This window comes from Gigantopelta aegis, chromosome 15 (genome assembly GCF_016097555.1).
Source record: "Gigantopelta aegis isolate Gae_Host chromosome 15, Gae_host_genome, whole genome shotgun sequence".
Lineage (NCBI taxonomy): Eukaryota > Metazoa > Mollusca > Gastropoda > Neomphalida > Peltospiridae > Gigantopelta > Gigantopelta aegis.
The window spans coordinates 23,874,002-23,891,418 of NC_054713.1; the positions used below are offsets into that span (position 1 = coordinate 23,874,002).

The 17,417-nt window shown below is 33.7% G+C and overlaps 1 protein-coding gene across 1 annotated transcript in view; it reads right to left on the reverse strand.

Moving 5' to 3' along the window:
* LOC121390428 (probable cation-transporting ATPase 13A3) overlaps positions 1-17,417 on the reverse strand; it is an 86,508-nt gene that overhangs the window by 43,399 nt on the left and 25,692 nt on the right. The window contains 8 exon segments of the mRNA XM_041522239.1: positions 5,497-5,566; positions 7,076-7,210; positions 7,745-7,814; positions 8,784-8,858; positions 10,121-10,206; positions 11,614-11,695; positions 14,397-14,452; positions 15,996-16,163. Coding sequence (XP_041378173.1) covers positions 5,497-5,566; positions 7,076-7,210; positions 7,745-7,814; positions 8,784-8,858; positions 10,121-10,206; positions 11,614-11,695; positions 14,397-14,452; positions 15,996-16,163 — 742 coding nt within the window.

Below are 17,417 nucleotides of genomic sequence, written 5' to 3' on the forward strand. Positions count from 1 at the left end.
AATACTAGTAGAATACAATACAATACAACACAAAACACTCTCACACTCTGAAATACAGGTAGAAAAGAATATAACACAAAACACTCTCACATTCTGAAATACAGGTATAAACACAAAACACTCTCACACTCTGAAATACAGGTAGAACACAATATAGAACACAATATAACACAAAACACTCTCACACTCTGAAATACAGGTAGAACACAATAAAACACAAAACACTCTCACACTCTGAAATACAGGTAGAACACAATATAACACAAAACACTCTCACACTCTGAAATACAGGTAGAACACAATAAAACACAAAACACTCTCACACTCTGAAATACAAGACAATATAACACAAAACACTCTCACACTGAAATACAGGTCTGAAATACAGGTAGAACACAATATAACACAAAACACTCTCACACTCTGAAATACAGGTAGAACACAATATAACACACAAACACTCTCACACTCTGAAATACAGGTAGAACACAATATAACACAAAACACTCTCACATTCTGAAATACAGGTAGAACAATACAATATAACACAAAACACTCTCACACTCTGAAATACAGGTAGAACAGAATATAACACAAAACACTCTCACATTCTGAAATACAGGTATATAACACAAAACACTCTCACACTCTGAAATACAGGTAGAACACAATATAACACAAAACACTCTCACACTCTGAAATACAGGTAGAACACAATAAAACACAAAACACTCTCACATTCTGAAATACTAGTAGAATACAATACAACACAAAACACTCTCACATTCTGAAATACAGGTAGAAAAGAATATAACACAAAACACTCTCACATTCTGAAATACTAGTAGAATACAATACAATACAACACAAAACACTCTCACATTCTGAAATACAGGTAGAAAAGAATATAACACAAAACACTCTCACATTCTGAAATACAGGTAGAAAAGAATATAACACAAAACACTCTCACATTCTGAAATACAGGTAGAACAGAGTATAACACAAAACACTCTCACACTCTGAAATACAGGTAGAAAAGAATATAACACAAAACACTCTCACACTCTGAAATACAGGTAGAAACAGAAATATAACACAAAAAACACTCTCACATTCTGAAATACAGGTAGAAAAGAATATAACACAAAACAACACAGGTCTAACACACTCTCACTCTGAAATACTAGTAGAATACAATACAATATAACACAAAACACTCTCACACTCTGAAATACAGGTAGAAAAGAATATAACACAAAACACTCTCACACTCTGAAATACAGGTAGAAAAGAATATAACACAAAACACTCTCACACTCTGAAATACAGGTAGAAAAGAATATAACACAAAACACTCTCACATTCTGAAATACAGGTAGAAAAGAATATAACACAAAACACTCTCACATTCTGAAATACAGGTAGAAAAGAATATAACACAAAACACTCTCACACTCTTCTGAAATACAGGTAGAAAAGAATATAACACAAAACACTCTCACATTCTGAAATACAGGTAGAAAAGAATATAACACAAAACACTCTCACACTCTGAAATACACAAAAGTAGAAATACAGGTAGAATACAATATAACACAAAACACTCTCACATTCTGAAATACAGGTAGAAAAGAATATAACACAAAACACTCTCACATTCTGAAATACAGGTAGAAAAGAATATAACACAAAACACTCTCACATTCTGAAATACAGGTAGAAAAGAATATAACACAAAACACTCTCACATTCTGAAATACAGGTAGTAGAATATAACACAAAACACAATACAACACAAAACACTCTCACATTCTGAAATACTAGTAGAATAGAATACAATATAACACAAAACACTCTCACATTCTGAAATACAGGTAGAAAAGAATATAACACAAAACACTCTCACATTCTGAAATACAGGTAGAAAAGAATATAACACAAAACACTCTCACATTCTGAAATACTAGTAGAATACAATACAATACAACACAAAACACTCTCACATTCTGAAATACAGGTAGAAAAGAATATAACACAAAACACTCTCACATTCTGAAATACAAGAATATAACACAAAACACTCTCACATTCTGAAATACAGGTAGAACACAGTATAACACAAAACACTCTCACATTCTGAAATACTAACACAAAACACTCTCACAATACAGATACAATATAACACAAAACACTCTCACATTCTGAAATACAGGTAGAAAAGAATATAACACAAAACACTCTCACACTCTGAAATACAAGTAGAACACAATAAAACACAAAACACTCTCACACTCTGAAATACAATACAAGTAGAACACAAAATACTCTGAAAACAATAAAACACAAAACACTCTCACACTCTGAAATACAGGTAGAACACAATATAACACAAAACACTCTCACACTCTGAAATACAGGTAGAACACAATAAAACACAAAACACTCTCACACTCTGAAATACAGGTAGAACACAGTATAACACAAAACACTCTCACACTCTGAAATACAGGTAGAACACAATAAAACACAAAACACTCTCACACTCTGAAATACAGGTAGAACACAGTATAACACAAAACACTATCACATTCTGAAATACAGGTAGAACACAATAAAACACAAAACACTATCACATTCTGAAATACAGGTAGAACAGAATAAAACACAAAACACTCTCACATTCTGAAATACAGGTAGAACACAATATAACACAAAACACTCTCACATTCTGAAATACTAGTAGAATACAATACAATACAACACAAAACACTCTCACATTCTGAAATACAGGTAGAAAACAATATAACACAAAACACTCTCACATTCTGAAATACTAGTAGAATACAATACAATACAACACAAAACACTCTCACATTCTGAAATACAGGTAGAAAAGAATATAACACAAAACAACACAAAACACTCTCACATTCTGAATACAGGTAGAAAAGAATACAGGTAGAATACAAGAATATAACACAAAACACTCTCACATTCTGAAATACAGGTAGAAAAGAATATAACACAAAACACTCTCACATTCTGAAATACAGGTAGAAACACTCTCACATATAACAAACACAAAACACTCTCACATTCTGAAATACAGGTAGAAAAGAATATAACACAAAACACTCTCACATTCTGAAATACAGGTAGAAAAGAATATAACACAAAACACTCTCACATTCTGAAATACAGGTAGAAAAGAATATAACACAAAACACTCTCACATTCTGAAATACAGGTAGAAAAGAATATAACACAAAACACTCTCACATTCTGAAATACAGGTAGAATAGAATATAACACAAAACACTCTCACATTCTGAAATACTAGTAGAATACAATACAATACAACACAAAACACTCTCACATTCTGAAATACAGGTAGAAAAGAATATAACACAAAACACTCTCACATTCTGAAATACAGGTAGAAAAGAATATAACACAAAACACTCTCACATTCTGAAATACAGGTAGAAAAGAATATAACACAAAACACTCTCACATTCTGAAATACAGGTAGAAAAGAATATAACACAAAACACTCTCACATTCTGAAATACAGGTAGAAAAGAATATAACACAAAACACTCTCACATTCTGAAATACTAGTAGAATACAATACAATACAACACAAAACACTCTCACATTCTGAAATACAGGTAGAAAAGAATATAACACAAAACACTCTCACATTCTGAAATACAGGTAGAAAAGAATATAACACAAAACACTCTCACATTCTGAAATACAGGTAGAAAAGAATATAACACAAAACACTCTCACACTCTGAAATACAGGTAGAAAAGAATATAACACAAAACACTCTCACATTCTGAAATACAGGTAGAAAAGAATATAACACAAAACACTCTCACACTCTGAAATACAGGTAGAAAAGAATATAACACAAAACACTCTCACACTCTGAAATACAGGTAGAAAAGAATATAACACAAAACACTCTCACATTCTGAAATACAGGTAGGAAAGAATATAACACAAAACACTCTCACATTCTGAAATACAGGTAGAAAAGAATATAACACAAAACACTCTCACATTCTGAAATACAGGTAGAAAAGAATATAACACAAAACACTCTCACACTCTGAAATACAGGTAGAAAAGAATATAACACAAAACACTCTCACATTCTGAAATACAGGTAGAAAAGAATATAACACAAAACACTCTCACACTCTGAAATACAGGTAGAAAAGAATATAACACAAAACACTCTCACATTCTGAAATACAGGTAGAAAAGAATATAACACAAAACACTCTCACATTCTGAAATACAGGTAGAAAAGAATATAACACAAAACACTCTCACATTCTGAAATACAGGTAGAAAAGAATATAACACAAAACACTCTCACATTCTGAAATACAGGTAGAAAAGAATATAACACAAAACACTCTCACACTCTGAAATACTAGTAGAATACAATACAATATAACACAAAACACTCTCACATTCTGAAATACAGGTAGAAAAGAATATAACACAAAACACTCTCACATTCTGAAATACAGGTAGAAAAGAATATAACACAAAACACTCTCACATTCTGAAATACAGGTAGAAAAGAATATAACACAAAACACTCTCACACTCTGAAATACAGGTAGAAAAGAATATAACACAAAACACTCTCACATTCTGAAATACAGGTAGAAAAGAATATAACACAAAACACTCTCACATTCTGAAATACAGGTAGAAAAGAATATAACACAAAACACTCTCACACTCTGAAATACAGGTAGAAAAGAATATAACACAAAACACTCTCACACTCTGAAATACAGGTAGAAAAGAATATAACACAAAACACTCTCACATTCTGAAATACAGGTAGAAAAGAATATAACCATAAATACTCTCAAATTCTGAAAATGTAGATAAAAGAAACCGCTTTGTAACCTTTACTCTACTGTACAGTAATAATTTTGACAAATGAAAGGCTAAAATATATATAGATTATTGCACGAGCAGGAATGCCATACTGAACTCATGTGAATGTTATAATTTATTAATTATCCACAAACTGTGATATATAGCAAACATTTAATATGATTGTAATCCTGTCTCAATTGTGTTAAAAAAACATCCAGCGATGACAGTGATGCCATATGATGTCAATATCAGAGATGCAACTGTCGCAACCTTGCAGCTGCTATAGCAACTATATAGTGACATTAGAAATGTGTCATAACAGTTTTTAATGTACTATTATGACCATGCCACAAAGACAGTGTGGGAATATACAATATTCATGTAACCATTTATTGTAGACCATATGGGTATAAAGAAGTTTATTACCTTTGCTCACACATTTACACTTGAAAGATTCAATTGAATGACAAACCAAAAGGCATTCCCCGTGATTATATTTGGTTTTGACTACTACAAAAGTACATTGTGAGACCATGTACAAACTATCACACAGACTGTTCTGACTGCCACATGTCTTACCATCAGGTGTTCCCCTACACACCGTTACAATGGACGACAACGTTATCGTGTTCCTTAATGCTCTTTGCATCTACAAAACAAACAAAATAATTCATGTGATGTAAGCAATGAATGAATGAATGGGTGGGTGGGTGGATGGATGGATGGATGGATGGACAGACGAATGGATCAATTAAAGTCACTGACACAAGTTTCCAAGATATATACTGTTTTCTGTACAACATAAACTGCATTTTGAAGTATCACAAACACCAGGATGGCCAAAATCAAAATTGAATTTTCTAAAAGTGAAAACAAAACCCCCAAAATAACCAAATATATTTTACAGTACTTAATAATCAGGGTCAGTGCCTTTAAATAATGCATTGTGGAACATTGTAGAAACCAGTACTAACCAGTTCAGACATTAACAAAGCTGATGAAATGCAACTGTGGAACATTGTAGAAACCAGTACTAACCAGTTCAGACATTAACAAAGCTGATGAAATGCAACTGTGGAACATTGTAGAAACAAGTAATAACCAGTTCAGACATTAACAAAGCTGATGAAATGCAACTGTGGTTAACTTGGTTTGACAAGCATGTTCAGGTATGGCATATATACAATTTATCCTATAACTTACCCATAATATCCATGTCATAAATCCATTTGATATTTACCATTATTAACCTACTTAATAATGTTTTGCTTTCAATGGGTCATTTGTTTACAAGCCAAACAAGACCAGTATACCTCAATTTTCATAGATTTAGTTAAAATGCACGACATGAAAACTATATTTGTGTTAATCGTGATGACATCAAATTACCCATGGATGTGACTTTAATATTGTAATTTACTAAATATCAAATTACTATGTTATGTTCGAAGCGTTATAGGTTAACAAGAACTCGCTACTCGTGTTTTTTTTAATATGTAAAATAAAGTTAATTGGTCTGTGACTTGTCAGAGCCTCCACATATACCAATTAGCACAGACTCGGTTGATAATTTCATATTAAACAAGAGTACATGATACGCCTGTCAGGAGTTTGATGGAAAACCATAGATATTAATGAATATGTTATGGGTATGATTCAATTCTAATTATGTGAAATGTTTGCAATGGGATAGATCAACACTTTCTTTTGTACCAACGACATGTATGAAATTGTATGCAAGATATGATTTAATGTTATGTGCAGTAGACTGAAAAGTAGGTCACAGCGACCTAGTAATAGTACGCGATACACCATCATCCCAAGTTGTTCCTAAATGTGAGGTTTGATGGTCCTGTATGTGTCTGTATGCAAGATATGGTCTGGACAAGGATTTACTGCTATGTGCAGTAGACCATAAAAAGTAGGTCACAGTGACCTAGTAATAGTATGCGACACACCACCATCCCAAGTTGTTCCTATATGTGAGGTTTGGTGGTCCTGTATGCAAGATATGGTCCAGACATGAAAAACTTAACAGACGGACATACAACACCATACCATAATATGACCCATAATAGACAGGCGTATAAAAACACTTGTGACGAATCCTCTACATAACTCACCTCCATACTGTGTACTTTGTGTTTTGAAAGCTTACCTTTCTTGTTTGATAGATGGTGACCACAATGGATAACGTTGAGATGAGGAGAATACATGTGGCATATATCTCATACTGATCAGCATACCACAGACACATGCTGAACACTTGGAACACATAGAATGGAGACAGAACCTAGAAAATAAGGTTAAGGTTAGTGTTGTTTAACGACACCACTAGAGCACATTGATTTATTAATCATCTCAAATATTTGGAAATTCTGACAAATAATCTTAGAGAGAAAACCCACTATATTTTTCCATTCGTAGCAAGGGATCTTTTATATGCACCATCCCAGACAGGATAGCACATACCACAGCCTTTGATATACCAGTCCTGGTGCACTTGCTCCAGCAAGAAATAGTTCAATGGACGAGCACTTTTCCACTTGGCCAAGTCTCGCCTCTTGAAAATAGAGAGCAAAATCTGAGAAAATGGAACAGACGGATGGGTAGATGGATGGGATAAACAAAAATAACAATGCTATAATTTGTTTTTCAAAAAAAAATTTAAACTCGTGACGAATCCTCTGTATGTATTATAGCAGACTGGTGGACAAATGTTTCAGAAGTTAGAGAGTTCAATATGATTTCTTCGAGTACTGGCGGGCTCCCGATCTCCTCTGCTAACCGAGCACTGGGCGTACATATTAATGTGATGGCCTCTTACCTCTTTGAAAAGTAGTACCAATATTGAAGTAACATGAACTCTGATGGAATTTGGACCATAAAGCACACGTCTGAAAAACATTTTCAAATAAATAAAATGCATGTATTGAGCACTCCGAAGTTATAAAATGCATATATTATTCTTATTACAGAAAAAAACTACTTTAAAATAAAAAAATTCTTTGATTTAAAAATTATGACATGACAGGAATATCTATTTGACGACACCTCAGCAAATTTTAAACTACAGCCATTTGGTGTCTACCATACTAGTATAATACAGTGATTTCAATGTTTGGTTGATGTGGGGGGGGGGGGGGGAAGAGGAAAATTGCTAGACAATATATGGTATACACAGTATTAAAAATGGAAGACGAAAAGAGCAGAAAGTTGTTTTTAAAATTCAGCAGTATTGTAGTTTATTATATTATCCAACTACACGTGTATCAAAAAATATTGTTTATAGATACAAGGAGGGAAATGTTTTATTTAACGCACTCAACACATTTTATTTACGGTTATATGGCGTCAGACATATGGTTAAGGACCACACAGATATAGAGAGGAAACCCGCTGTCGCCACTTCATGGGCTACTCTTTTCGATTAGCAGCAAGGGATCTTTTATATGCACCATCCCACAAACAGGGTAGTACATACCACAGCCGGCTATATACCAGTCGTGGTGCACTGGCTGGAACGAGAAATAGCCCAATGGGCCCACCGATGGGGATCGATCCCACATTGACTGCGCATCGAGTCAGCTCTGTACCACTGGGCTACGTCCCGCCTCTTTAAAGCTACAGAGATATACGCCATTTGTCATCTTGTGGAATTAGTGGCATTTTGTCAGACGTTTTGCCCTCTGTTAAATGTCTACATGTAGCACGTATCTGAATCTGTCACTGAATGTCCATGTTAATGAATAATTAGTAGACAATTTGTCATCAGTTGAAACCTAAGGTGAGCTTTCTGAATTACTGGCTTATCAAGGTTTCACCAAATTATCAACATGTATCTACACTTTGTTAAATATACTGACCTTTTTTCCTGATTTTCAAATTTAAGGCCTCTAAGTTTATGGAAATATGAACATGAATGGTCAGCCTCCAGTCCTCTGAAACCAAAGATGACATCATTAAATGATAATTCAAGACTTCAAGAGTAGTCATTAATATGTTTACATATATTTTTGATACAAAATGAACATTTTTATGTAACCTGCCCTTTCAGAAGTATTTTAGACAAGATGGATGACCCCAAAAAGTCTTATAAGGTGTGGTTTTACAATATCTCCTGGAGCCAATCATGTTTAAGGGTCTGTAGTTTGCTTAAAAGTCAGATTGGGATTCCTCGTGTATGTTAACCATATGTGCCTAATTTAAGCATTATGCTGCAAAGAACTAACTAGCTGATATATCTGACAATACAGTATAGAAATTTCTGCCAGATAAGCACACAAACAGCATTGCAACATCAACTATGGTTCGTCCCATCCTCCTACATAAATGTTTTTTTTGTAAATAATTTCATTTTGGAAATAACAAAAAAATACTATCTGTATGTGCAATTTAGAAAACAATTGGCTCAGAAATAAATAACTTGTATTAAATTCCATAGTATGAAAAAAGATGTTCCCTGAGGGTAGGACTGTAAGTGATCATTAAAAAGGCAAAGAAATAAGAACATGATGTAATGGAAATAAAACATGCACTGCTTACCATAGATATATATATATATATAGATATATATATATATACATGGAAGTTTGCAAAAAGCATGCATATGGAAACCTTGCCCTAGCCTGCTTACTGGCAATAATGTATTTTCAAGGTTATTTACACAAAATGGACATCTTGATTTGTGTCTACTGGCAGTAATATATTTTCAAGGTTACTTATACAAAAATACATCTTGTATTGTCAAGGTTACTTATACAAAAGTACAACTTGGCTTGTGTCTACTGGCAATAATGTATTGTCACGGTTACTTATACAAAAGTACAACTTGGCTTGTGTCTACTGGCAATAATGTATTTTCAAGGTTACTTATACAAAAGTACAACTTGGCTTGTGTCTACTGGCAATAATCTATTGTCAAGGTTACTTATACAAAATTTACAACTTGGCTTCTTTCTACTCTTAATAAGAATTATTACCATTGCAATGCTACAAATAGTACAACACACACAGGTAATTTAAGATTATTCAATTAAAATAGTTTAATATCTCCATTACAAGAGTTTGCCAATAAAGGTAATTCAAGATTATTCAATTAAAATCTTTCAGTTATCTCCACTACCTACATGTATACTGATTAAGTTTAACAACACGGGTAATTCTATATATTGAATTGAAATATTTTAATTATCTGCACTACCTGAGTTTAATAAAATTATCTTTTTCAACATCCCATATGTACTTGACTTTTTTGCTGATGAAGTAACGAATGGACATGTCGCTGTGCTGAAAAACAAAAGAATAGGGTTCTGACAGAATTAGGAAAGCTGTTTCATTTTCAAACGTTTTGTAAACATGGCAAGTAAATGAGAAGATAAAGTTACGCCCTGAGACTCTGTCTAGTTTTTTCTGCAGCTATACAATGAATTAAAGAACAGTGAAATGTCTTGACAGTAAATGTGAATTAACCATGGATAAATGATTCTCATTGTTCTGAATAACTGGTGAAACAACAAAACCAACTGATGCATGTACTACAAAAACATTAACATTTAAAAAATAAACTCAATCTGAGCAAGTTCATACTAAAAATACCTTGGCCTTGAAATGGTTAAACCAGTTATAGGACTGACATCTGTCATATCACATATTGTTAGTACTATTCGATTAAAGAGTACATGTACCTGATAATTACCAATATTTGTAATCAAACAGTAGGAAATATGTATACTGAAACCAAAAAGAACTTTACATACATAAAATTTTAATAATTTGATAAATATTGTTGCTTTAAATAAAAAAATAAAAACATTTAGAAACGACTTTACAAACACTTGGTGTATTGTGAGGTTTAGATCTTGAACTCATGATACTTTCATATCACACCTCTGTTTGCTGGTTTTCTATAATTACTAATACTATTAGTGTGTGTGTGTGTATGTATATATATATCGCCAATTGTCGAAAACCGTACGAATAGAAAACCGTATTATTTTACTTCCGGGTATTTTGTAATGTCTGTGCATGTTCGATCATTGATACGACAACAACGTCTTGTCAAGGACGTATACTTAAAACAAATTTCCTTATAAATGCGAAAATAAAACCGGTAAGAATAAGTTTTATGCATAATGAAATGTATTATGCAAGTTAATTTGTAACCTTTAATCTTACTGAATGCAATGCAAATGCATGCCTAAACAGCAATAGGTGCACGACGGAATCCACACAATCAAACACATCCGACTGAGTAATGACTGGTCACTTCCGGATAGCCACTTTCAGGTCACGTGATTGTCACATGGCTTTTTTTCGCAGGAAAAAGCTGATTTTGTGTTGTTGCCATTACGTTGATAACATCATAGTACGGTTTTCGATTTTAAAATGACGTTTTCTTACCACCTGGTGCAATTGTTGATGGAACAGAAATAACGTGTGATTATATACTTACCTTTTTATACATTTTATTTGTAAACTGAACAAGATAAACATTAATGTCGTTAAATTGATATACTGACATGATTGAGCATGTACACCAGCCCTTTCCTCTTAGTCATACGGTTTTTGATTAAACGAGGATATATATATGATTAATAATATATGATTAAATCATATTACAATTGCAAGCCTTTTAAAGTTTATTTTGGATGTCAGTACAGTATTTAATGTTCCAGTCATTGTTTCACTACAAACCTCGATTCTTTCCAGCTGAGTATCTGTTGAATCTGCTGTCTTGATCTGACCCAATGAATTTGGGGCAGATTCGACGTTTGAACTGGAAAACAAGAACAATTGTTACCTGGTGTAATCAAACTCACCAATAACTCGGCCATTAATATAAGATGTTAAACTATCAGTAGCAATATTAAAAACAAGCATAACTCTGTGCAAAATGGGTAAATTGCTATGAAAGTCAAAGTTGATCTGTAACAGAACATGATAAAGATATATACAAAATTTCAGCTAAATATCTCAAGGTATTGTAAAAAAACATCTGAAAAAAAAATCTTTGTATCCCCTAGGTTCAAGGGCCATAACTATGTAAAAAAAAATTTTTTTAATAACATCACTAGAACACATTGATTAATTAATCATCGGCTATTCAATGTCAAACAAATGGTAATTCTGATACATAGTCATTAGAGGAAACCCGCTACATTTTTCCTAATGCAGCAAGGGATCTTTTATATGCACTTTCCCACAGACAGGAAATGCACATACCACACTTTGACCAGTTGTGGTGCACTGGTTGGAATGAGAAAATAACCCAATCAGTTGAATGGATCCACCGAGGTAGTTCGATCCTGTGACGCAAGCACCTCAAGTGAGCATTCAACCAACTGAGCTAAATCCTGCCCCAAATCATCATGAAAGTCAAACTTGATTTGTAACAGTACATGATAAAGCTATGCACAAAATTTCAGCTGAATATCATCTGGAAAACTATAAGTGGGACGAACGGATGGGCAGATGGACGGAGATGAAACCTATAGTCCACACTGGTTGGACTGGTAGGGGACTAATAAGGCCTGATGCAAATAAGACTCAATTTTCTTGTCTCCAGTATATTTCAGCTTCTGAAAATGACTATTAATGTGATATTGATGGCTCTTTGTTGTCAATTAATTTGTATGTACCCAATTGATATATGTTTCAAATTTCAGACAAATCACACTAATGGAAGTAAAGATACCTAGCAACAAAGTTGACAAAACCTGTGAAAAAAGGCAACTTTTTGCGTGACAAGCATATTTTATAAAAATTACAATTATGTGCAAATTAAAATAACACACTTCCTTAAATAAATATGATATATGCTTACATAGAGTAATTACCACAAAATTTGTAATCGTAAAAATCAATGAAACTGGTCAATAAATAAGATTTCTGCAGTACATTTTCGAAAATTGAGTAATTGTCTCCAAAAACCAATTTTTTCCATTTTACTTGTTTCTGCATGAATAGAAATTAAAATAAATCAGTTATTTGTGCCTAATATGAATAATTTCATAACAAATGTAGTGATAATGTGAATAATTAGTGTAGTTTATCCTTTCTATGCTTGTCACACACTCTACTCGTATCCCTTGATAGCATGTAACACCTGTCCCAACCATAACAGTGGTGGTTCTTCCTTATATATTGTTGTGTAGAATACTATATAGTTACACTATTCATACAATTCTCTTGCACACATTTCCGTAATCCATTATTATTATTTTCTCTTACAGTGGGCTTAATTCTCAAGGACAGTTCCAGACTAAGGACCCAAAACTAGTGGTGTCTCAACCATAATGTTTCTGTCCCAACCATAACAGCAACAATATAGATTATTTTTTAGCAATAATATCACTTTACATGTCTCTAAAAGCTACCAAATTTAATAGCAGTGAATGTTTCAAACATGTTTTTATATCATAAGAAGATTATAATGTACAATATTTTTTACTCGATCATAATTTGTAAACAATGTCAGTAATGTGGGTTGAATGTCACTATATTTGGCATCGGTAAACTCGTTAACAAGCAGAACAGTGGCGTGACGTCACTAATGATAGGTTTAGTGCTGAAACATACACAGTGACGTTAACAAAAGAAGCAATATCTCCTAGGAGAATATCACAGGAGATATTGCAAATTATAGTGCAAGCGGTATCTCCTACAAAAGCCTTTAATGTGTGATAAAACAAGTTTCAATGACCTAGGATTTATAGTTTGTGACAAAAGCCTTTAATGTGTGATAAAACAAGTTTCAATGACCTAGGATTTATAGTTTGTGACAAAAGCCTTTAATGTGTGATAAAACAAGTTTCAATGACCTAGGATTTATAGTTTGTGACAAACTGATCTAAATGCAAAACTGTACTGAAAAAGTTGTGGCTGCTATCACAGTCGCAGTAACACCAATATTCACAAATTCATATTACCTGCCATTTTGTGTATGGAACAGACCAAAAATAAAAATACCACCACCAGAAATAGCTTTAATAAATGCAATGACTAATTTATTTGATTGTTTTCCAGTAAGAAATACCTGGCAAGTTTGAGTTGAACTAGTATTCTGCAGTTAAATGTCCCAAGCACCATAAAACAAATCAGTATCTATCACAGTTGCATTCCACAGTTGTTCTTCTCTATGCATTTTAATTAAATAATTTAAATATTAATTTATGCAGCTATAAACCAAATTCCATGATCTAAGACAGTGTGTGAAATATGGACATAAATAAGGACATTTAATGTTGGAAACATTTGAAAGGTAATACCCATAACTCGCCTTTTGACTTTATCAAGTGGAGACAAACCTACATTTATAATACATGTGTAACTCTGTTCTAACATTGTCACATGATGATGGCCAACATAACGGTGGCTGACCGGGTGGGGTGCTGGGAGGTGACAGCGACTGTATTTGTGTGTGTATCAAACTACTCTCGTCCACGGATTCTTAGTTATAAGACACGACTTTTACTTACAACACATCTTGGTGTATGACTTTCACATTGGACTTAAACCACTGTTTGTACTGGTCCTGAAAACAGATAATAAAGTCAATTATGTTTTGTTCACCACCACCATCAGAGAACATTGATTAATTATTTATTGGCTATTTAATGTCAAATATACACTCTTAGTAATTTCCCCTTACATTCAGAAACCAGTAATAGTTTGTGTCCTAACATTGACTTGTTATAAGATACACTAACGATTCTAAGTTACTTTACCATAGGAACATATACACAAACATTTGTGATTAAGGACTGACTGAATTCACACTGGTATCCAAGAGGCTGCAGAATGTTCTGAGAGACGGAACAACCGACTACAGCAGGGCTTCTAGATTATGGTAGCTCCACTTCCATGGCACCTGTATTTCAGAATGTGAGAGCGTTTTATTTAATGTTGGTCTACTATTGCCATGCCCGATGGCTAGTGAAAAAAACAGGTTGTCAAATGTTGCATTTAAGTCTATTTTGTAAATATGAATATTTTGTCCTCACCCCCACATTTAAGTGTTTTTAATCTCTGTCACACTCTTTAGGTAACATATTCAATTATTACTATTAGTAAAATTGCATTAAGTAAAGTAGGGCTAATAAACTTTTAATTGTGGCTAGTAAATTTTAAAAATCACTGATCCTTTGGCTGGTGGATTTTGTACAAATTCTAAAAGCCCTGTACAGTGTGGAACTTACCACAATCTTCAAACATAGACTTTAGGACTGGCTGGTCATATTTTCATCAATACAATGTGTGTAATTAAACACATCTGTGGCCACAAAAAAACAGCATATGGAGAAATATCATACAATCAAGAGAAAGTTTAAAACTTTGTTTTGTTTAACGACACCACTAAAGCACAATGATGCAATCAAGAGAAAGATTACATGTAAGAACTCGGACAGAAGAACTTACCTTCAAGAGAACTGGTTCTGCTTTGTGAAGCTTACCTTCAAGAGAACTGGTTCTGCTTTGTGAAGCTTACCTTCAAGAGAACTTACCTTCAAGAGAACTACTTCTGCTTTGTGAAGCTTACCTTCAAGAGAACTACTTCTGCTTTGTGAAGCTCACCTTCAAGAGAACTGGTTCTGCTTTGTGAAGCTTACCTTCAAGAGAACTACTTCTGCTTTGTGAAGCTCACCTTCAAGAGAACTGGTTCTGCTTTGTGAAGCTCACCTTCAAGAGAACTGGTTCTGCTTTGTGAAGCTCACCTTCAAGAGAACTACTTCTGCTTTGTGAAGCTCACCTTCAAGAGAACTACTTCTGCTTTGTGAAGCTCACCTTCAAGAGAACTAGTTCTGCTTTGTGAAGCTTACCTTCAAGAGAACTTACCTTCAAGAGAACTACTTCTGCTTTGTGAAGCTCACCTTCAAGAGAACTACTTCTGCTTTGTGAAGCTCACCTTCAAGAGAACTAGTTCTGCTTTGTGAAGCTTACCTTCAAGAGAACTTACCTTCAAGAGAACTACTTCTGCTTTGTGAAGCTTACCTTCAAGAGAACTACTTCTGCTTTGTGAAGCTCACCTTCAAGAGAACTAGTTCTGCTTTGTGAAGCTTACCTTCAAGAGAACTTACCTTCAAGAGAACTACTTCTGCTTTGTGAAGCGGACATTTGTCGTGTGTAAGTTTGACGTAAAGGTGTGGAAGCCAGTACATGACGAGCATGAGAAGCCCCACGGTGGGCACCGCACAGACCCACAACACAACCCGCTTCCAGGTGTTCACCACGTAACCCTGGATCTCCTGAAATAAAACAAAATTATACACAATAAACACAGCATGACTTTCGTGTAAAATCTGTGTCGAGATATACCGAGACCGGCCTCGACATTAACATTTCCACTTAGAAGCCAGATGACACCTACTTGTACTTGTTGTATAGATAGTATGAAATGTTTTAGTCACCCAATTAAAAAAATGGTCGTAATATAGAGGGCTGTGAGACTGACAATTAATTTTTTCTTTATTTAAACCCCAGAAACAAATATGGTGACTGCATGACAACAATTCATCAAGCCCTACCAAATATTATTGATAAAACATAAGAAAATTTAATTTTATCACAAGTTTTGCATTTTGCGTATGATATTTGAACACATTAGTTCAGAGATAAACTGATCGGAACCTTTCATAATGAATCAAACCTCAAAATGATAAAAACCTGGAAGAAATCTTCATTTGCTGTTTTTCTGTTTAAATTTAGACTGTCAGTCTTGAAAGCTATAAAAGTTATGAGTCCGTCATAATTTTTGCGACTATCAAATTTGCAAACTAATATTTTTTTTAAAATCAGGGTCACCCTGTACATTGCCATATTAGTCAATTGCTAATTCTGTAGTAAGTGGCTACAACATTTACTCTTTGGCTAATAAAATATTCCTTAAATAAAACACATTTTAATAATTTTCAAAAATATACTCTACATATCTGAAAACTGGCTTTAAAAAAATTGGTTTCAATGCGAGCGTGACCGTATTACATATTCACATACATCGGCAACAGCTGAACAAATTTCAAGTATAAAGTGTGGTGATGAAACTCAAAACATGTCTTTTCTGCATGAATATACATGTATACATATAGTACTGGTAACAAGTAAACATTAAAAAATAAATTTATAATACTTGCAAATCTATTTTCAAATGGATTAACAACTGTCGCCAATTAAAATTTTGAAAACAAAATGATCCTTATGACTGTACCACAAACGTTGGGACATGTACATGGAGACTGGATGGGATGCATGGGGAAATACAAAGAGTCCACTAACAGGGATCGATCCTACGAGTGAGCACGCTACCACTGAGCTACATCCCACCCCTACTTTAAGGGCTTTACATTGAATACCAATGAATGCAGCAATAATCTAGGAATGAAAAACTATAAGCAACTTATCCCTTGTCACAAGTTGGATAAAAATGGGCAAAGCGAACCATCTTATTAAGACATTACTGTCTTGAAAGAAAGAAAGAAAGAAATGTTTTATTTAACGACGCA